Below are 21,794 nucleotides of genomic sequence, written 5' to 3'. Positions count from 1 at the left end.
AAATTAATAAAACAAATCACTGTGCGCTGAAGGTTAGAGAATAAGCTAAAATATAGTTTTCTGAAGGTCAATAGAAAAGAAAATGGAAAAGAGGTTTGAAATGAGGAAATTGTGTTTTATCTCTTCAAAGCAGAGAAAGGGGTAAGCCAAGGAATTATAAACAGGGTAGGTTTAATTGAATTATTAGTCCACAAAAACTAAATTTCAAAACACAGAATTTCTTTTCAGTAGATGGAGAAATTATTGAGAAAACTCTGAATGACAGCCCTGTCTTAACCAACATTCAGGAATTAATTGAGGAAGCAACACAGATGTTAGATAAAACAAACTGTAGTTAAGTTGATTTAGGTAGATTTTCAAAAGTCACCTGTCAAAGTACCATGTGAGAGAATTTTGGGAATAAAAGTTGTGCAGAATAATGGTAAGGATGTGATCACACGCAGTGGTCCAAACAACCACCTAACTATTCTAATCCCATGTTCCAGCACTTGGCCCATTGCCTTGTATGGCTTAACATCACAAGTGTACATCAAAACACTTATTGAATGTTATGAGGGTTTCTGCCTCAACCACCCTTACAGGCAGTGAGTTCCAGATTCCCACCATTCTCTGGGTGAAAAGGTTTTTCCTCATATCCCCTCTAAATCTCCTGCCCTTTACCTTAAATCTATGTCTCTGTCATTGATCTCTCTAGCAAGGGGAAAACAACCACAGTCTGTGCAATCTCTCTTCATGACTGAAATTCTCCAGCCCAGGAAACATTCTGATAAATCTTCTCTGCACCTTTTCCAGTGTCATCGCATTCCTCCTAAAATGCGGATTCCAGAACTGCACATAATACTCTAGCTGTAGCCTAACCAATGTTGTATACAGTTACTGCACAACCTCCCTGCTCTTGAACTCTATGCCTTGTTATTAAAGGCAAGTATCCCTTATGCCTTCTAAATCATTTTACCTACCTGTTCTGCTATCATAAGGGACCGGTGGACATGCACACCAAGATCCCTCTGACCCATGTTCTACTGTTCATCTTGAATTCCCTTACCTTGTTTGTCCTCTCCAAGTGCATCACCTCACACTTATCCTTATTGAATTCCATTGCCACTGAGCAGCCCCTCTGACCAGCCCATTCATATCCTCCTGTCATCTAAGGCTACCCTCCTCGTTATTGACCACCTCACCAATTTTCATATCATCTGTAAACTTACTGATCAACCCTCATACCTTCAAATCTAAATCACTTATATCTACACCAATGCCCCAATTACTGATCCCCCTGTGGAACCCCACTGGAAACGGACTTCCAGTCACAAAAATAGACCCCAGCCATCATCCTCTGCTTCTTGCCACTCAGCAAATTCTGGATCCAATTAGCCAATGTCCTCAGATCCCCGGGACCCTTATGTTTGTCATCAGTCTCCCATGCAAGATCCTATAAAAAGTCTTGCAGAAATCCCAGACCACAACAAATGCATTGCCCTTGTCTACACACCTGGTAACTTCCCTGAAAAATTCAATTAAGTCAGTCAGACATGACCTCCCCTTAGCAAAACCATGCTGACTGTTCTTTATTAATCCCTGCATCCCCAAGTGCAGATTAATTTTGTCTCTTTGACTACTCCATTAATAATGGAGTACTTGAAATCCCATACTGTCATGACTCCATTACTTGTATACTTCTCTAAAATTTGCCTCCATATTTGCTCTTCTATTTCTGTCTGACTGCTAGAGGGCCTATAGACATTTCCAGCAATGTGATTGCTTTTTTTTTAGGTTGAAAGTTATGCCCATATGGCTTTATTTCAGGAGCCTTCTAAGATGCCATCCCTCCTTACTGCTGTAATTGTTTCCCTGATCGATACTGCAACACTCCCCACCTCTTTTCCCTCCTTCCCTGTCTTGCTTAAAGACCCTATATCGTGGAATATTGAGCTCCAATCCTGCCCCTCTTACAACTATCTCTCAGTGATAGCAATAACAGCATAACCTCATGTTGTAATTTGTGCCCTGAACCCATCTGTCTTTTCCGTCAGACTCCTTGCATGAAATCATCCAATCACCAACCTCCCTTGTACTTCAGCTGGCCCAGAATGTCTATGTCTTCCTGATTCACTTGCAGCCTCTTTTCATTCTAGCCATTCATCTCCACCTACTGAACCTTCTGTCTGAATTGCACCTCCCCACCCCTCCAAGGTAATTTTAACCCTCCGCAAAAGCTCTAGCAAACCTTCCAATAGAATACTGATCCCATTCCAATTCAGGTGCAGTCCCTCATCTTGTACAGATCCCACTTTCTCCAAAAATCCCAGAAATCTAAAGTCCTCCCTCATGGTACTATCTCTCCAGTCACACATTCATCTGAACTAACCTCATATTCCTACACTCGCTCTCACATGGCACTGGAAGTAATCCAGAAATTACTACCTTTTTGATTTTGATTTTGATTTTTAATTTATTTTCTAGCTCCCTAAATTCTGTTGGCAGGATCTCTTCTCTTTTTCTACCTATATCATTGGTACCAATATGTACCACAATCTCTTACTTGCTTGTCCTTCCCCACCACCTCCTTCCCCCCCACCAAAACTTCAGAATATTCTGAAGCCATTCAGTGACATCCTGGACCCTGGCTCCAGGGAGGCAACGTACTCTCCTGTAGAAATGCCTGTCTGTTCCCCCTTAAAATTAAATCCCTACCACTATCAGTCTGTCATCCTTCTTCCTCCCCTCTTGTGCATTAGACCCAGGCATTAGCCATGAAGTTGAAAATGTGTTACTGGAAAAGCGCAGCAGGTCAGGCAGCATCCAGGGAACAGGAGAATCGGCGTTTCGGGCATAAGCCCTTCTTCAGGAATGAGGAAAGTTTGTCCAGCAGGCTAAGATAAAAGGTAGGGAGGAGGGACTTGGGGGAGGGGCGTCGGAAATGTGATAGGTGGAAAGAGGTCAAGGTGAGGGTGATAGGTCAGACTGGGGTGGGGGCGGAGAGGTCAGGAAGAAGATTGCAGGTTAGGAAGGCGGTGCTGAATTCGATGGATTTGACTGAGACAAGGTGGGGGGAGGGGAAATGAGGAAACTGGTGAAATCCGAGTTCATCCCTTGTGGTTGGAGGGTTCCTAGGCGGAAGATGAGGCGCTCTTCCTCCAACCGTCGTGTTGTTGTGGTCTGGCGATGGAGGAGTCCAAAGACCTGCATATCCTTGGTGGAGTGGGAGGGGGAGTTGAAATGTTGAGCCACAGGGTGGTTGGGTTGGTTGGTCCGGGTGTCCCAGAGGTGTTCTCTGAAACGCTCCGCAAGTAGGCGGCCTGGCTCCCCAATATAGAGGAGGCCACATCGGGTGCAGAGGATGCAATAGATGATGTGTGTGGAGGTGCAGGTGAATCTGTGGCAGATATGGAAGTTTCCTTTGGGGCCTTGGAGGGAGGTGAGGGGGGAGGTGTGGGCGCAAGTCTTGCACCTCCTGTGGTTGCAGGGGAAGGTGCCGGGAGTGGAGGTTGGGTTGGTGGGGAGTGTGGATCTGACGAGGGAGTCACGGAGGGAGTGGTCTTTACGGAATGCTGATAGGGGAGGGGAGGGAAATGTATCCTTGGTGGTGGGGTCTGTTTGGAGGTGGCGGAAATGACGGCGGATGATGCGCTGTACATGGAGATTGGTGGGGTGGTAGGTGAGGACCAGTGGGGTTCTGTCCTGGTGGCGGTTGGAGGGACGGGCTCAAGGGCGGAGGAGCGGGAAGTGGAAGAGATGCGGTGGAGGGCATCGTCGACCACGTCGGGGGGGAAGTTGCGGTCCTTGAAGAAGGAGGCCATCTGGGTTCTACATTTTTGGAACTGGTCCTCCTGGGAGCAGATGGGGCGGAGACGAAGGAATTGGGAGAATGGGATGGCGTTTTTACAGAGGGCAGGGTGGGAGGAGGTGTAGTCCAGGTAGCTGTGGGAGTCGGTCGGTTTGTAGTAGATGTCCATGTTGATTCGGTTGCCTGAGATAGAAATAGAAAGGTCGAGGAAGGGGAGGGAGGAATCTGAGACTGTCCAGGTGAATTTGAGGTCGGGGTGGAAGGTGTTGGTGAAGTGGATGAACTGTTCAACCTCCTCGTGGGAGCATGAGGCGGCGCCGATACAGCCATCGATGTAGCGGAGGAAAAGGTGGGGGGTGGGGCCAGTGTAGTTGCGGAAGATGGACTGTTCCACATATCCTATGAAGAGGCAGGCATAGCTGGGGCCCATGCGGGTGAGTTGGCTGACACCAGTATGTTTCTTAGAAAGGGGGATGGCTGCAGATGGTCCTGTCTTCCTCTACTCTGTCTGGTAGTTACCCATGCCCTTTCTGCTGTTTATTCTTCACCTGCAGTGTGACCACCTCACTAACTGTGCTGTCCATAACATACTCAGTATCATGGATGCTCCTTAGTGACTTCACCTGCAGCTCTAGCTTTGAAATGTGGTTTGCCAGTAGCGACAATTGAACATACTTTCTGCACACGTGGTCACTGGGAGCAACTGAAGCTTCTATGATTTGCCACATTTAATCTACATAAATATCTGAACAGACAGAATCTTCCAGAGGGTTTAAAAGTAATTACCAGATATGATTGGCAAAGGCAAATTCCAGCAATAAACTTACACAACAGAGGTGTCAAAAAACTGAAAATAGTTATTTTTTGTGTTAATGAGAATGAATCATAAACCAATCAACTGTCTAAACAGTGTGTAGCATATGACAAGGAGGTGTATAGCGCAGTGTTTTTTTTTGTTCAAAAGCCAACAAGAATATTAAAAACAACAATCATTTTATTTCATAAGGAGGCCATGGGATTTATATATTAAAATAGATGGTGTTTCTTTCTGTGGTGAATATTAGCAAACCTACCATGTGTGAATTTTGGATTGCATTTGGTTTTGGAAAAGAGGTGTGCTATGTAACTGCTAAAGAAATTGCCTTCATCTTGAACAGTTAATGGCCATTTTTGCATTTTGTATATTTGTATAACACAGTACAGCTGCATGATTTAGCAAAGAAGAACAAGAAAATTGTATGATCAGATTGAAAAGTAATTGGAATTAATCCAAGACTTTACATTCCACATGACAATACAAACTGCAAAGATAGATTGCCTTCCCATTTTGTCCTTATATTGGAAAAGCAACCTTTTATATTAACATTGTCCATAAACCCATATCTTGGGATCCTCATCTAGACTGAGACTGATATGAATGACAAAATTCTTCATCACATCCAATGTACCAGCTCAGTCTTTATCCAACTGAAGAAAAAAGTATTTGAGCACCAGGATCTCAAACATGAGACTCAAAATCATTGTTTACTAAGCAGGGATCCCTGTATTCCTATATAGTTTGGAGACCTGAACAACATAAGGCAGCTGCATCAAAGCACTGGAGATGCCCTCATAAAATCTTCCAAATCCAGTGGCAAAAAAAGTATCCAACTGCATTGTCCTCTCCTCAGCTAACTTGTTTGGAATTGAGGTGCTAATCACTCAAAACCATCTCTGCTGTGCAGGACATTGTGTTTGTATGTCTGACACCCAGAGTCCCAAAGCAATTGCTCTAATTAGAACTCACTTGTGACGGGAGACTCTTTGGAGGACAACAAATTTTTTTAGAGATGTCATTAAAACATCTTACTTATAAAGGTCATACATTCCCATTGATTCACATGAGTCCCTGGGTTGGGACTGACCAAAATAGAGAAGATTCATTAGGGAAGGCAAGAAATACACTGAGAGGCTTCATTAGGATGGGTTGAAACTTTATTGCTGGAACAGCACAGCAGGTCAGGCAGCATCCAGGGAACAGGAGATTCGACGTTTCGGGCACAGGCCCTTCTTCAGGAATGGGCAGAGAGTGTTCAGCAGGAGAAGATAAAAGGTAGGGAGGAGGGACTTGGAGGAGGGGAGTTGGAAATGTGATAGGTGGAAAGAGGTCAAGGTGAGGGTGATAGGTCGGAGTAGGATGGAGGCGGAGAGGTCAAGAAGAAGACTGCAGGTCAGGAAGGCGGTGCCGGGCTGGAGGGATCCGGCTGAGACAAGGTGGGGGGAGGGGGGATGAAGAAACTGGTGAAGTCCAAGTTCATCCCCTGCGGTTGGAGGGTTCCCAGTCGGAAGATAAGACGCTCCTCCTCCGACCGTCGGGTTGTTGTGGTTTGGCGGTGGATGAGTCCAATGACCTGCATATCCTCGGTGGAGTGGGAGGGGGAGTTGAAATGCTGTGCCACAGGTTGGTTGGGTTGGTTCGTCCGGGTGGCCCAGAGGTGCTCTCTGAATCGCTCCGCAAGTAGGCGGCCTGTCTCCCCAATATAGAGGAGGCCACACCGGCTGCAGCGGATGCAGTAGATGATGTGGGTGGAGGTGCAGGTGAATTTTTAGGAATTGATCCTAATGAATCCTAATGATCCTAATGAATCCTAATGAATCATTAGGATGGGGCAAAGTTGAGGCATAGGAGCCCATGCACAAACTTCCCAATAACTCATCTTCTCAACCTTCCAAGTACTACCTGCCTAACATGTAGTGAAGTCTGCAGATTGCATATTGAACTGTTATCAGCTATCTCAGAACCCATAGCACTGTACTGGAGGTAGGTCATCATTAATCCTAAGGGACTGCCAAGCAAAGAATTATCATCATGTATGAAACTAAATTGGAAGCGGTTATCAACTAGATTTTAATATTGACTTATAGATAAGATTGAAGCCATATCCCATAATTGTGTTGAAAAATGATTACGTGTGAATAATTTTCCTATATTTTGTGAATCTCTCTATACCTTAATGGTATCAAAACACACTTCCTATGTTCAAAGGTTGAGTTGCATTGTCGTTTACATCGAAACATACATAGAATTCAGAAATAGACTAAGTAATCAAGTTTAGAACATGCGATAATTATGCCACAACAAAATCCAGTAAGAAATTCAGCAGCTGACAGGGAAGTGGCAGACAGGGTACTATATGGAGGAATAATTAATTAAAATTATTCTGAAGTTACAAACCAGTGCATATGGATTTGATCATCCGGGCACTTCACTGAAGATCCAAACTATACCAGGAGCAAGACACGATCAGCATCTTTTGGTCTATGCTTAAGGAGTGAATTTAGTCGAACCTGAAATTGTTTTGAATGTGGCGATGATCTGAAAATTATTTTAACTGATGAATGTTTAATCCAGTTTATATTTTAAGTGGGTTAATGACGCTAAAGTAGCAGACGCGTGAATATCACCAATGGGTCCAGCACTCAGTCTCTGCTCTCCCTCATAGTAACGGTATTGCGAAAGAAAGGGTTATGATCCGAAAGCGCCTTTTCCGTTACAAATGTTAATTGCTTGCAAAATCTATTTTCAGACAATAAATTCAAAGGATTAACCAATTACTGCCCAACACAAGGGCTGTACCGATTTAAAAATAGTTCATACTTGATAAAGTGTGAATGTGTGAACGTCGATGTTTCCCCCTGCAAGTGTTCAGTGCAGCGTTGTGTGCACAGCGGCCCGCCTTCGGTTACCTATTGCTTTCAGTAATAATTAAACATAAAGGACAGTATTTATTGGCTCACTCACACCGAGAGTTGTACCACGGCCTTTAAACTTGAACCACGGGGGTGGTGGGAGTTTCCGCAGTATCAACTGGTCACTTTCTCTTTGGAAAGCGGGATTGAAATCCAGCCTGCAGGGTTTGGCTAAGGCAGGGAGCTCGGTTCACCGCAATTCTCAGATAATCAGGAGAAACAGGAGAGAGAGTTTGGATCATACATTCGTTTTTAGGAAGTGAAATCAAAACTTACAAACGCAGATGTAACCCTGGCGAGGGAACAGACATGACACTGCCGTACCTCATCCCGGGGCTCCCCACTAAGTGTAGATTGCATCAGTAACAGGAAGGTACAAGATTCCGTCCAGTTGATCTCAAAGACTTGATTAATGCTTCTAACTTAGTGCGTGTGTGCGCGTTGGATTCCGTTCAGAATACTCTGCAAATGTGATTTCGATCATTGTTTTTTGTTTCTTCCCCCCCCCCCCCCCCCCCAAGCAGTGCTGGAGGTCGGATCGAGCACTGGCGTTGACCATGAGTGAGCGGCAGACCAACGTGAACAGCCTGTTCCTGAACGAGGAGTCGGGAAAGCGGAGCGCCGCGGACAGCCGAGTGCAGCGCTTACAGAAGGCGGTGCGCAGCCGAGCTGGAAGAGCAAAGAAGAGCTTGAGCAACATCAGCCGCCAAAGTGTGCTCAGCTTCCTCAAGAAAAATGCCTTTGTCCTTTTAACTATCTTTGCGGTCATTCTGGGTAAGAAATTCGGCTACGTATGATTCTATAAGAGGCGGCTAATCGTGTTTTGGAAACATTTGGACACATGACAGTCTGGGTTTTATCCAAATTACATAACAAATAAAAACAGCTTGACCAAAGTTGATATACATGTTAAAAATCACACAACGCCAGGTTATAGTGATTTTTAACTTTGTACACCCCAGCCCAACACCGGCATCTCCAATCATGACTGCATTTAATGTGATCTCTTAAAGAAAACTCTTAACGGTTGATTCAATATACTCAAAAATATGGCCAAAAGGCCCAGCCAAATTCCTTTTGAGAACAGATCCATCAGCAATGGTTTGGCCTCCCACAACTTCTCCAGATGACAAGTTTAGCTCCACATTCCCCTAACCTGCCTGTACCATTCCACACAAATGTTCATGATCCTGGTGGGAAGGGACTGTTAAAGTATTGCAGGGAAATAGCTCAGCACAGTTCAAAACATTTAGTTTTGCACCATCTGGATAAAAGCTGGAATACAAGCATTCTCTTTGTTTCAAAAGGATATGAGCACAACTTTTCTAATGCAGTCTTCTGACTTGGAATGACAGTTTGTTCAACAGTGAACCTTTTAGAAGACAATGTTACCCTCCAGTGACCAATATTCTCGATTTTGACCAAAAGATGCCTAATGCAGAAGTACAAACACATAAATTTGTACTACAGCTCATGCAATCCAGTGCTTATTAATACAGTGTTGAAATTTTCATTGATTTATCTTCTACAAACATATGACTTTCTTAATCAGTATGACACACCACTTTTCCACATTATGCTTCACTTTGGCTCCTTACTAATCATGTTAGACCCATGTTGAAGTACAACTGCTATATGTTGGTCAACTTACATTAAAGGTACTTGATTGGAACTCTACAGAAATCCCCTCGATCTTTCACCATAATTTTGGTAAGCCCTCAGTAGGTCCCATTCACAAAGAACCAGAATCTCAGTTGAAACTGACTGACGATGCTACTTCTTTCAACATTCCACTAATTTCCAACTGAAGTTACAAGTTCAGACTAAACAAACCCCCCACAACATTGACCTTTAAATCCATATCTGCTAGATTGCTCTGCAATATTCCTTGATTCAACAATGCAGAATAATCTGTACTTCATAGCTAAATATTCAAGTGGCTGACCTAATGGAAAGGAAGACCTCATCTGCATCTGTGAAAACTTTAATCTAGCGTCTTTTGATGGAGCAGAATGGAGACATATCTTTATCTATCCATACTATTATTGACCTGGGAGTGCATGATTAGCAGTGTAGAGGGGATCTGACTTTCCATCAAATTGTGCCTTGCCTGACCTGATACAATTTGGTGATGACTGCAGAGATTAACTCTCCAGTAATTAGGTTATATGAAATCAGGGTGTGTTTGGTGAAAGAGTGGTAAGGGAAATTGACTTTGTCTTCACCATGCTAAGGATGAGATTGGCCTGCTTGTTAGGACAGTAATGTTCCTTTGTCAGCACTCACATCCATCATATGGATACATAATCAAACATATGTATATAATCATATACCTATGGTATATTCCAAAAGGTACATGCATGTAACTGCATTGCAACAGCCATATAAACATTTCCTACAGAAAATGAAAATATCCACACTTATCACCGACAGATAATTCTGATCTATCCATGTTGGTTTCCAGGGTTAATCTAATCACTGATCTGTGTAACATCACCATTTGGTGCTGCATGTTACAAAGTTCATTCTGTGGTGGGTAAGTACTTGAGTTTGTGGTTTCAGTCCCTCTCATAAGCAATCTGAGCAGTTTATTTTTATGTAAGTTAGTTGTGTGATCATTTCTAACTGTAGAATTATAGAACTCCACACTGTAAGAATGAAACTCCATCATTATCTGCAAGAGATCACTGTTAAATGCAAAAGCACTTCTTCAGTCTTTCGGAAGTTGGACCCACTTAACAATGGATGAGACAAAGCTTGGTTTAAATAAGAAACTGCTTTATTCCAAGTAAAGTGAAGCAACAAAACCGAATGATCAGAATTCACCTAATGTTATGAAATAAGGAACACACATTACCTTTGCTCACTGTGGTTATTTTAGTTAAGTAAAACAGAATAATCAGTGTGTATGCTGTCCTATAGCTCAGGGTAGATCCTGTCTCCCCATAGTCTTTGACTTTCAATCTTCCACAAAGTTCTGTGTTCTGATTTATAAAAAAGCTTGTTTCATTGATGAACACACAGTAAAGGCTCCTTCAATATTATAGCATCATAGGGCAAGCTGCACGACCCAGCCAGGCTACTGTTACTCTCTGGAACAATGATTGTTTGTTGATATATTGCTCCTCTTTTATGCGTGTTTCTGTTTTCTACATCTATGTAATAATGTTACCCTCAAATCATTCACTTTAAAAATGAATTATTTATTCAATTTATGCAGAAAAATTCAGAATTTGTAAACAATAGCAATTGTGGTGGAAGATGGGAATAAAGGCTGCACCCGGGAGTTGGGAGCAGAATCTGAGAAGGAGAATCACTGCTCAAGAGTGGAGGCTGGGCCTTAGAAGCTGAAGTTGGTAGTTGGAAGAATTGGAGTTTGGGGTTGGACAGTGGAACAGAACTGGTGTATGGAAAGGATCATGCTTTAGGAGAGGAGACTTTGAGTTGGGACCAGAGCCAGAGAGGGATAAAGGTCTATGATCAGGAGAAGAAACCTGTAACAGAGGATTGAAATTCTGAAGAGGGGCCAGTGTCAGGTGTGATGGATCAGGGGTCAGGAATGGTAGTGACATTGGTGGGTGTGGGAGGAATCAGGACAGATACCTAAGGAGAAGATCACTGATTTCAATAGAAATAAAAGAAAAAGAGATGTAAAGTTGGTTGCTAAGCTTCTCACTGTTGCTGTATCACTTTCCTCGCACCTTTGACTCTCAATTTTTCCATATTACCCCAGTTGAACTATCTGCTAGGCTGATATACTATCCCCTTGCATGTTTATCTCTCATTTCACCTGAATCCAATCCACATTTTCATTTGCTTTCTCTTGAATATCTAAAGGAAGCTGACACACACCTTCAACCTCAACCCTGCTCTTTCCTGCTTTTCTTCACTTCCCAGTCTCTTTCCCAGCTTTAATTGCTTTCAAATTTCAACTTGTTTTATTAAAAAAAAATTCAATGAGGTATGAACTACCCATCTTTCTTTCTATTTGTTTTTATTTTGATCTTCCACTTCAGAGATGGTTGAGGTAAGTATCTCGGATACAAATAAGTGGTAACAAAAACCTTTTTCTGTTAGTAAAGCACACGATGAAATTATGACTTAATCTCAAGTCATTTTTTGAAAATTTAAACAATATTAAAGAAGAAAACACAATCTCTCTCATTCCTTTAACTTATCTCTCAGTTTTATGCTCTTTCTAAAGTTTTTGGACTACAAATGAAAAATAGGTAAAAACAATGACTGCAGATGCTGGAAACCAGATTCTGGATTAGTGGTGCTGGAGGAGCACAGCAGTTCAGGCAGCCTGAACTGCTGTGCTCTTCCAGCACCACTAATCCAGATACAAATGAAAAATGATGACAGGCATGTCACCAGAACACTTATAATTTTCTTCTATTTTTCTCACTCTCTTTATTTCTCCCTCTTACACAGAGTTTAAACACACTGAATTTAATGTATCCTCCAGTAAACCTTTTGAGATTCAGCCTCCCGTTTTATAAAACTATTTGAAGAACTTCTACTGAGCAAAAATTTCTAGAAGCTAGACAAAATTGTTCCATTGCTACATCTGGCCAAAAGGACAATCCATCCTGCAAGACCAAATATACTTTCATACTCAGACTCCGCGGACAACAGAATTCAACTCAAGAGTTATAGTTCAGGGCAGTCAAAGTCAAGTTAGAATATTTGAAAAGAATCTAAGGTCAAGTAAAAACTAATGAAGACATTTAAAAAGTGCAAAAGAAAGTTGATTGGATGAGTTTGATTTTGTTTGTGTTAACTATGGAATTTTAGAATTTTCTGTTCTCATTGTTTGACAATTTCAGTTCCTGTGAAAATTATGGCCAATTTTAATAAAATTCAGAAATCATTTCTTTCAGAATCTAGAAAAAAATCCAGGCCCTTTCTGGAGAAGCAGGTCCTCGGTACCAGAACAGATTTTTTTTTAGATTCCCTACAGTGTGGAAACAGGCCCTTCAGCCCAACAAGTCCACACCAACCCTCCGGAGAGTAACCCACCCAGTCCCATTTCCCTCTGGCCAATGCACCCAACACTATGGGCAATGTTACAGGAGCTTTCCTAATATTCTGCTCTATCAATAGATCACAGTTGCACCAGCCCGCAATTTCTTGGCATCTGGTACCTGGTAATGTACAGAAGATGATCTAAGTAGCCTAATCTGGATTTAGTGCTTAACCATGGTTACAAATACCTTTTTTAAAACTTTGGAACAGTAAACTCCTCCACAATACCACCCTCAATCTATATCTTTACATATATAATACCTATATCTATATCTATAATAGATTGTTCAGAGCACGGAGAATAAAGCTCTTCCATCCCTAATATGAATAGCAATGGGATCATTCAAAGTCCAGACTAATTTATTTTCCATTGCAGTATGTGAATTTGAGATATCCCGAATCACTTAATTCACAATTCTAAATATGTTTATTATTATAATTTACATAAACTCCACATCACAGAAACAAACCATTCAGATCAATGTATTTCTGCACCACATAAACTTTCTTCCCATATCCTTTCATCCAACCTTATCAGTATATCTTTCCATTCTTTATTTACCTAACTTCCTCCCAATACATCTACTTACCTGAACTACACCATATAGAACATAGAACAATACAGTGCAGAACAGGCTTTTCGGCCCTCGACTTTGCGGCGACCTGTGAACCAATCTCATCTCATCCCCTACACTATCCAAAAATCATCCATGTGCTTATCTAAGGATTTTTTAAATCTCCCTAATGTGGCTGAGTTGACTACATTAGCAGGTAGGGCATTCCATGTCCTTACCACTCTCTGAATAAAGAACCTGCCTCTGATATCTGTCTTAAATCTATCACCCCTCAATTTGTAGTTATGTCTTCGCGTACAAACTGACGCCATCATCCTAGGAAAAAGTTTTTCACTGTCTACCCTACCTAATCCTCTGATCATCTTGTATGTCTCTATCAAATCCCCCCTTAACCTTCTTCTTTCCAATGAGAACAGACCCAAGTCTCTCAGCCTTTCCTCATAAGACCTTCCCTCCAGACCAGGCAACATCCTGGTAAATCTCCTCTGTACCGTTTCCAATGCTTCCACATCCTTCCTGTAATGGAATGACCAGAACTGTACACAATATTCCAAGAGTGGCCACACTAGCGTTTTGTATATTTGCTGCATGATATTGCGGTTCTGGAACTCAATCCCTCTATCAATGAGAAATGACAAACAGCAGTGGTCCTGAAACAGATCCTTGTGGCACACCACTAGTAACTGGACTCCACACTGAATATTTTCCTTCAACCACCACTCGCTGCCTTCTTTCAGAAAGCCAGTTTCTAATCCAAATTCTAATATGGTAGTGTATTCCATACTCTTATCACTCATTGAGCACAGAAGTTTCTTTTGAATTCTCTAATTAATTGGTGACAGCTTTTTGTTAAGGCCTTAAAGTTTTGCACTGTCTTTGGTAGAAACATTTTATTTATGTCTACTCTATTAAACCTTTTCTGAACCTTAGAGACCTCAATCAGTACAACCTCAAACATGTATCCACATGTCTATTGCTGCCAACTAGTTGAAAATTAGATTTGGAAGGACAGTCAGACCCTTAGTTCTGATTCTCGTGCAACACACTTCAAACATGTTAATGTTATTATTCATCTTTAATATTTGAAAGGACTGCATCAAGGAACGGCAACAAGATGATATTCTCCATATCTATCCCTTCATCTCTTCCCACCTCCTGTATTCCCCCGACCCATTCTCTTTCCCCTCTGCTCATATTTGTGTCTCTGGAAAATGATGACTTTTAGGTTTCCAAACTCTTCTTTTTTTGTCTCAAGTTTATTAATTAATACAGAAAGTCACGAGCATTATTATTCTGTTTACCCTGATATTTTGCAGGAAACTCAGTTTATTTTGACTTTTTGGCAGGTATAATTCTAGGGTTTACCCTCCGTCCCTACAAGCTGTCCTATCGTGAGATTAAGTATTTCTCTTTCCCGGGTGAGTTGCTGATGAGAATGCTGCAGATGCTGGTGCTCCCACTCATTGTTTCCAGTCTGGTTTCAGGTAAGAGGGTTTAAACTATTACCGATGTCAATCAAAAATAATGTCTAGAATATTTGTATGGCTTTATAAAATACAGGGTCTCCAATTTCAAATCCTAATGACAATCAAAGAATTTATGGAGATGAAGTAATGCAGAAGAAGCAATGATTAGACAGGGATAAAGTTTTACTTCTGCAAAATGTGTTTCATAATGTAATAAATCATGCCGATGGAGGGAAAATGCAAATTGCAACAGTGAAGAAAGTTCTCAGAGTCCGACGGGACCTTGATCAGATGGGCCAAAGGGCAGGTGGAGTTTAATTCAGATAGATATGGGTTGTTGAATTTTGGTCAGGCAAACTAGGGCAGGATTTATACAGTTAATAGTAGGGCCTTGGGGAGTGTTGCTAAACAAAGAGACCTTGGCGTGCAGATGCATAGTTCCTTGAAAGTGGAGTTTCAGGTAGACAGCATAGTGAAGAAGGCATTTGGTACTCTTGCCTTTACTGGTCAGTGCATTGAGTATAGGAGTTGGGATATCATGCAACGGATGTCCAGTACATTGGTGAAGCTACTTTTAGAATACTTCATACAATTCTGATTTCCCTGGCATAAGGAAAATGTTGTTAAACTTTAAAGGGTACAGAAATGATTTACAAGGATGTCGCTGCGAATGAAGGGTTTGAGCTACTGGGAGGGGATGAATAGGCTGGGGCTGTTTTCCATGGAGTGCTGGAGGTTGAGGGGTGACCTTATAGAGGTTTATAAAAATCATGAGGAGCATGGGTAGGTAGAATTGCCAAGGTGTTTTTCCCAAGGAAGGGGAGTCCAAACCTGGAGGGCACAGGTTTAAGGTGAGAGGGTAAAGATTTAAAAAGGACCTTAGGGGCAACTTTTTCACGCAGAGGGTAGTATGAATATGGATTGAGCTGCCAGAGGACATGATGGAGGCGGTTACAATTGTAACATTTAAAAGGCTTTTGAATGGGTATATGAATAGGAAGGGTTTAAAGAGATATGGGCCAAATGCTGGCAAATGGGACTGGATAAGTTTAGGATATCTGGTCAGTTCAGAGGAGTTGGACCAAAGGGTCTGTTTCCGTGCTGTGTAACTCTATGACTCTATGACAACAGGAACCCCATCAATAAGAATGAAACAGTAATCAAGACCAGCACCACCAAAAAGCAAGGAACCGAACATGGAGAAGCGAGGGACAGTATACTGAGAATATGAGAAACAGAACAAGTAGGGAGTCACCATGGGATAGCCTGATCTGCAGCTTGAATTATGAGTTCCAAATCAGGAGTTACTTTTCCGTGTCAAGGTACAGAACCAAATTGAACTAGTGAATAAACTTCTGGAAAGGGGAGAAGAACAATCTGAATTCATGGTATACTAGAGACCAATGCACAAGAAAGTGTAGTATAAAGACTTGTGGACACAGTTCAAGAATTATATTTTAGAATATTAAAGTGATAGATCTTAAGAACAGTTATTGTGGAATTACTCCTGATGCTACATTTTGGAATAGATAATATATATTAATGGATGATTGGAGAGATAATATTGAAAAAGAAAGGGTCCACGACTCTGGGACAAGCTGTGGCAGAGAGAACCATTCATATGGGTCAATCTTCAATGTATCTGTATTGTATCAATAATCTTACAAAAATGTAAATAGAACTCTGGGGAGTATTTAAAGCAGTGACCTGGGTCAGGGTCATTCAATGTTGTGACATTTTTGGAGCAGTTGGAAGTGTGGCAATTGTTGTGATCATATGGGCTTTCAGCTGAAATCCTTAAGTTCCCAATTCTGATTAACAATAATATAAACCATCATTGTTTTGACCATATGTTTGCTAAAGAGATGACTGCACGTCAGCAGAGTGAAGCATGTATTCCCGTTACCAGTGAAAGCTGTACATATTGCCAGGGAACTCAAAGTCCAGTAGTAAGCTCAGTGGGCATAGATTTGGGAATCTGAGTATTAGTAGACTGCAGGAACATTACCTAGCATGACAGAATAGAGGTGAACAACCAGAATGTGTATGGGATTTTGTATTTTTGGATATAATATCAAGAAAATTCTCTCTTGCATTACACTTGTTGCGTTATCCTGGGCTAGCCCTCTCAAAATGTACTATTGATGGTAGCTTTGTACAGTTTGATTGCATAACTATTTGCGTTCTATACTTTTGTGACTTTGTACGTATTTTCATTTCCAGTAGGACATTCTATTCTTTGATCTCTATACAAACATGGAGCAATGATTGGAGGGGTTTTTTTAAATATTGAGGGGACTGCCGTTAGGAGAATATCTGTTCATGTCACAGCTGTTGGAAGGTTAGATAGATTCTGTTTAATTATGTATTGATTTTGTTTAGTCAGGTGAAATTTAACTTTCAGCTGCTAGAGTTAGACAATTATTCTTGTACTTTTCATATTCCAGGTTCAGTATCTCTGCGCTGATTATTCTCTGGGTTAAACAGAAACAGGCTCCTTGCAGTTTTCCAACAAATGCTAATTTTTTTTGTACAAGTTTGTCAGTACTTTGGACTGAGTATCTGCTTGTCTCTGTTGTCACTTGCAAGCAGTATGGATTCAGGCTTGCTCCATTCAGCTGAGATTATCTTGGGAAACATATTTGTCTAGTTCTTCTTAGGCTGTCCTAGAAGACTCCGTAATTGCCCAGCTTGATAGGTCAGATAACTTATCATTGTTGGAAAGCACATTGTCGGAATTGTACATGCGCACATCCCAGCTGCCCTTCTGGTTACAGCAACGGTTCAGGGGTTTTTCTCTTCCCTTCTGTTCATTACAGACTGATAATATGCATTACATGAGTAATGAGTGATTTTTAAGAGGAGCAAATAGAAGCTCCTAAACACTGAAGGCTCTTCAAAACCTCACAGTTCCCTCTTTTTTAAATAAAACCATGACATTGCTGCAAATGCTCAGGCAATCTGGAGAGGAGTACAGAGTTAACGTTTCACGTAAATGACCTTTTGTCTCTTTTTTTCTACCGTTCCTTTGACATAACCTTGCCTTAATGGCAGCATTCTTACCTCTGAATTAAAACGCGTTCAGTTCAGAGCTCCTCTCCAAGCATTTGAACCTTGACTAACATTTCATTGCAGCACTGAGGGAATCACAGGTTCAGGGGTTGGAATATTAAATTAATATCTGTCAGTTCAAATGGGCATAGAATATATAAAGTGGCACTATTCAAAGGAGAACAAAATGCCTAGCATTCACCCCACAAACAATATCAACAAACACATTACATGGTCACTTACCTCTGAATTCTCAGGGGCCTTGTTTTGCTGTTTGTCTGATACTTAAGCTAACAAAAAAAACTAAATTACAACAAAGTCAGTTGGCAGTTGGGATGTTAAAGGCATTAGTTAAATGCAGTTTTTTTCTTGCCAGTGAAAACTCTTACATAGAAGATTTCATACACCTCACTGGTTTCTTCGCTTGTTTCATCTTGCAGGAAAGAATAAAAAAAAGTCACTTTTTTAAAATTCACTCCCCAGTGGAATCAAGTCTGGGTTTTGCATTCTGTCTTGTCTAATGTACTTTTGTACAGTGTGGTCTAACATATTAGTTCCTAGCCGCAGTTGACTAACTCGGAATCCAGACGTGGTTATATACATTTCTGATAAATAAATAGAAATAAGAAATAAGCAGCAATGCTTGTGGTCAGGGAATAGGGTTAGGGTTATTCATGTTTACATTGTTGACCGGATTTAATATTCACCTGGCATGTTTGGAGGTGAGGGGGAGCGAAAATCTAGCTGTGGCTTTCCCACCTGCTACTCATCTGCCTCGGAGCTGCCTGAACCTTTATAGCGACGGGGGAGCAGGTACGGGTGGTCTACACACCCCAGATCTATTGAGGCATTTAGAGGCCCTCATCTTACTGCCTGTCTTTTACCCACAATGGGAGGGAGGCCTACACCACTAGGGAATGTGCTGTAACTGCGCAGGCTGGTGCCGAGTGAGGGTAGGGGGGAGACCTGCTTTTGGAGGTCTTGCAGCCCTGTTCGAAGCATCTCCCCTCCTCACAGAAATGTTATTCCCTCCCTTTTAACACTGGAACCTGCCTCTTGAATCTGGAGCCCCATCCCCTCACTGCTTTTGCTGGGCTCCTTGGCATGGTGGGGTTGCATGCAGGCCCATACATGACCACTGCTCCTGGCTGGGACTGTAGAGCTGCCCGCCATCTCTAATGTAGGACATCCTCCTGGGAAAAGGGTTGAAGTCTCGCTTTAAAGCAATTTGCAATCCAGTGTTAAACTATGGGTAGCTAATGGCATTGTAGATGGATCTCCACCAACCTTTCATCTAGGCCAGGAGGCAGGGACTGGGGTGCCCTGTAAAATCCAGCTCTCTGGATGTATTTGGACTGTGACCAGTTTGTTCACAAAATGGTAAAATAAAAAGCATGACTGGTAAAGGTTTTTTGATGTTTGGATGTGCTTTACTTCCTTGTTACTGCTTACTGGTGTCATGTGGAAATGACATGTGCTGCAGTTAGAAACAACATTCTAACACTATAGAAGCATTAGCAACATTGTACAGAGAGAGGAGCCATCATTTGTAGTCAGCTCAAGGGATCAGAATGACCATTGCAGGCAAGCAGAAGAAAGTGAACCCATCTAATGGCATTGGCAATGGGCAACCTTTGTAAACTTTGGACAAAAACCTGGGCTCAGATTTGATAAATTCACAACAGAGTTTAAACTGGCAAAAGAGAAAGACAGCAAAGTTTCACACTGAATAGTGGTAAATATTTGACAAGAAAGTGTCCTTTGAAGTATATTTACTTGTGTTGTATTTAAGGCATTCTCACCTAGAAGGAGGTCCTTTTGCTGAAACCGAGGCTCTGCATCCAGACTTGTGGCTAGTTACTGACTTCACTTGGACAGTACTGCTTTAAAAACTGTGTGTGTGTGTGTGTGTGTGTGTGTGTGTGTGTGTGTGTGTGTGTGTGTGTGTGTGTGTGTGTGTGTGTGTGTGTGTGTGTGTGTGTGTGTGTGTGTGTGTGTGTGTGTGTCTGATTATTCTGTAATTTATGCACACTCTATTAATAATAACAAGGATGATGGTTGTGGTTCTTGGACATTGGTTATCTCAGCTGCAGGACATTTCTGCAAGAGTTCCTCAGATTTGTGTTCTAGGCCCAATCATCTTCAGCTGCTTCATCAATGTTCGGCGCCATTCGTGACTCCTCAGATACTAAAGCATTCCATGTCCAAATGCAGCAAGTCTTGAACAATATGGAGGTTCCGGGCTGACAAATGGCAAGTAGCATTCATACCACAGAAATTCCAAGCTATGGCCATCTTCAACAAGGGAGAATGTAATCATCACCCCATCACCCATGATCAATGACATCACCATAACTGACAACATCCTGGACTAACTGTGAAAGGATTGTGGCCATAGACCTAGGAATCTTACAATGAGTAATTCATGTTCTGACTCCCCAAAGTCTACCCACCATCTACAAGGCACAAGTCAGGAGCATGATGGAATACTCCCAACTTGCTTCGATGGGTGCAGCTCCATCAACACTCAAGAAGGTTGACACCGTCCAGGACAAAGCAGCCCACTTGATTGGCATCACTATATATAAACTTTCACTCCCTCCATCACTGATATTTGGTAATACCTGTGTGAACCATCTACAAGATGCACTGCTGAAATCCTCCAGCGCTCATTACATAGCACTTTCCAAGTCTACAATCACTACCATCTAGAAGGACAAGGGCAGCAAATACATGGGAACTCCACTGCTTGTAATTTCCCCTCCAAGCCCCTCTCCATTGTGGCTTGGAAATATATTACTCAGTATCACTCGGTTAAAATCCTGGAACTCCCTCCCTAATGTGGGTCTACCTACAGCAAACTGACTGCAGGTCACCACTACCTTCTCAAGGGCGACTAGGAATGGGGCAATAAATGTTGACCAGCCAGCAATGCCCACATCTTATAAATTATATTGTTTACTGTATTAGTTTAGCAGCTATTCTATAGCAGATTGATTCCTGTTATTAAAATATTCCAAATGTAACTAATGCGGTATAGGTACTAAACCATCAGTCTTAGCTCAAAAAGGCCGTATTGTTAAGCAAACCCAGATAGATTTGGGAAGAAAAAAAGAAGATGCATTTCTATTTTGTTAAAATTTATAACCCTGTACTTGGTGAGGATATCGGAATAGCACTGAACTGAATATTACTCTTCTGTCTTGCTAGATTGTGCCAGGGACTATATGGGCTGTCTGCTATATTCTTCTGATCTCAGTCCAAAATTAGTGGGCGTATTTATAAATGAAATAATTGCATAAAATCAAAAGCATATAGAAACTAAGTGGTGTGAGAAATTAAACTTGCAAAATAGTCAAAAGTCCAAATCCAGATTATTTTAATAAAAGCTCAGGGGAAGCAGCATTAAGCAGTGACCTCCGTGTGCTTAATTCGAGAGGCCAGTGCAGTGCAAGCAATGGGAAATCTGAGCTAAGTCCCACAGTTGTAGCAGCATTCTAGTATATATTGCTGAGGTCTTGCACCTTCCTTTTCGGCTCTCTCCACCTGAAGGCCGCTAATTGGTGATAAAGTCCTGACCTAACCATGGCAAAATTCCTGTGATTGTTTATTACAGGTAGGCTGGGAAGGCAGGCCACAAATTTATTTCAGCTGGTGAAATAACTCCACAAAGACTAGTATCCCAGCACCAAGAGACCTTTCATTTACACATGGAGAGTCCCTGACACTAAACCAGCTCCCTCCGAGGCAGTTTTCAGAGTGAACAGAATGTCTGACATTCCTGTTTATTTTGTTTTTAGCAGTGACACTCAAGTTTATTATTTTTTTTTCTTTATTTTTTTTCCTTAAACCCCCACACTACCGCCTAACCGCGGTAGTGCTTATTTTTCCCCAGCACCCATGGTGTGTGTGCGCGCAGGTGTGAGACACAGTGAGAGACACAAGGTGCACAAATCTTTATTCAATTTCCACCACCAGGAAGATAGGAAAACACCCGGGTGGCCAGTGATAAGCAGTGCCCTTCACATCAAAGGGCAGTGCTGTGTGATCAAAACAGTGAAGGGGAGGGTAGGGACTAAATCAAAATAGAGTTGGAGGGGGAACATTCCTGTTTATTTTTTTTTTCTTTTTTTTTAAATTTAACCTCCACACTACCAC

The 21,794-nt window shown here is 41.8% G+C and overlaps 1 protein-coding gene across 1 annotated transcript in view; it reads left to right on the top strand.

Annotated features, from left to right (window-relative positions):
- slc1a6 (solute carrier family 1 member 6) overlaps positions 1 to 21,794 on the top strand; it is a 98,549-nt gene that overhangs the window by 29,375 nt on the left and 47,380 nt on the right. Inside the window, exons 2-3 of the mRNA XM_043721091.2 lie at positions 8,041 to 8,290; positions 14,466 to 14,603. Coding sequence (XP_043577026.1) covers positions 8,074 to 8,290; positions 14,466 to 14,603 — 355 coding nt within the window. The 5' untranslated portion in view covers positions 8,041 to 8,073. The remainder of the gene's footprint in view (positions 1 to 8,040; positions 8,291 to 14,465; positions 14,604 to 21,794) is intronic.

Source organism: Chiloscyllium plagiosum, unplaced genomic scaffold, assembly GCF_037043375.1.
Source record: "Chiloscyllium plagiosum isolate Xiang-an unplaced genomic scaffold, Cpla_swu_hap1 HiC_scaffold_28, whole genome shotgun sequence".
Classification (NCBI taxonomy): Eukaryota; Metazoa; Chordata; class Chondrichthyes; order Orectolobiformes; family Hemiscylliidae; genus Chiloscyllium; species Chiloscyllium plagiosum.
This window is presented reverse-complemented; position numbering and strand designations above follow the sequence as displayed.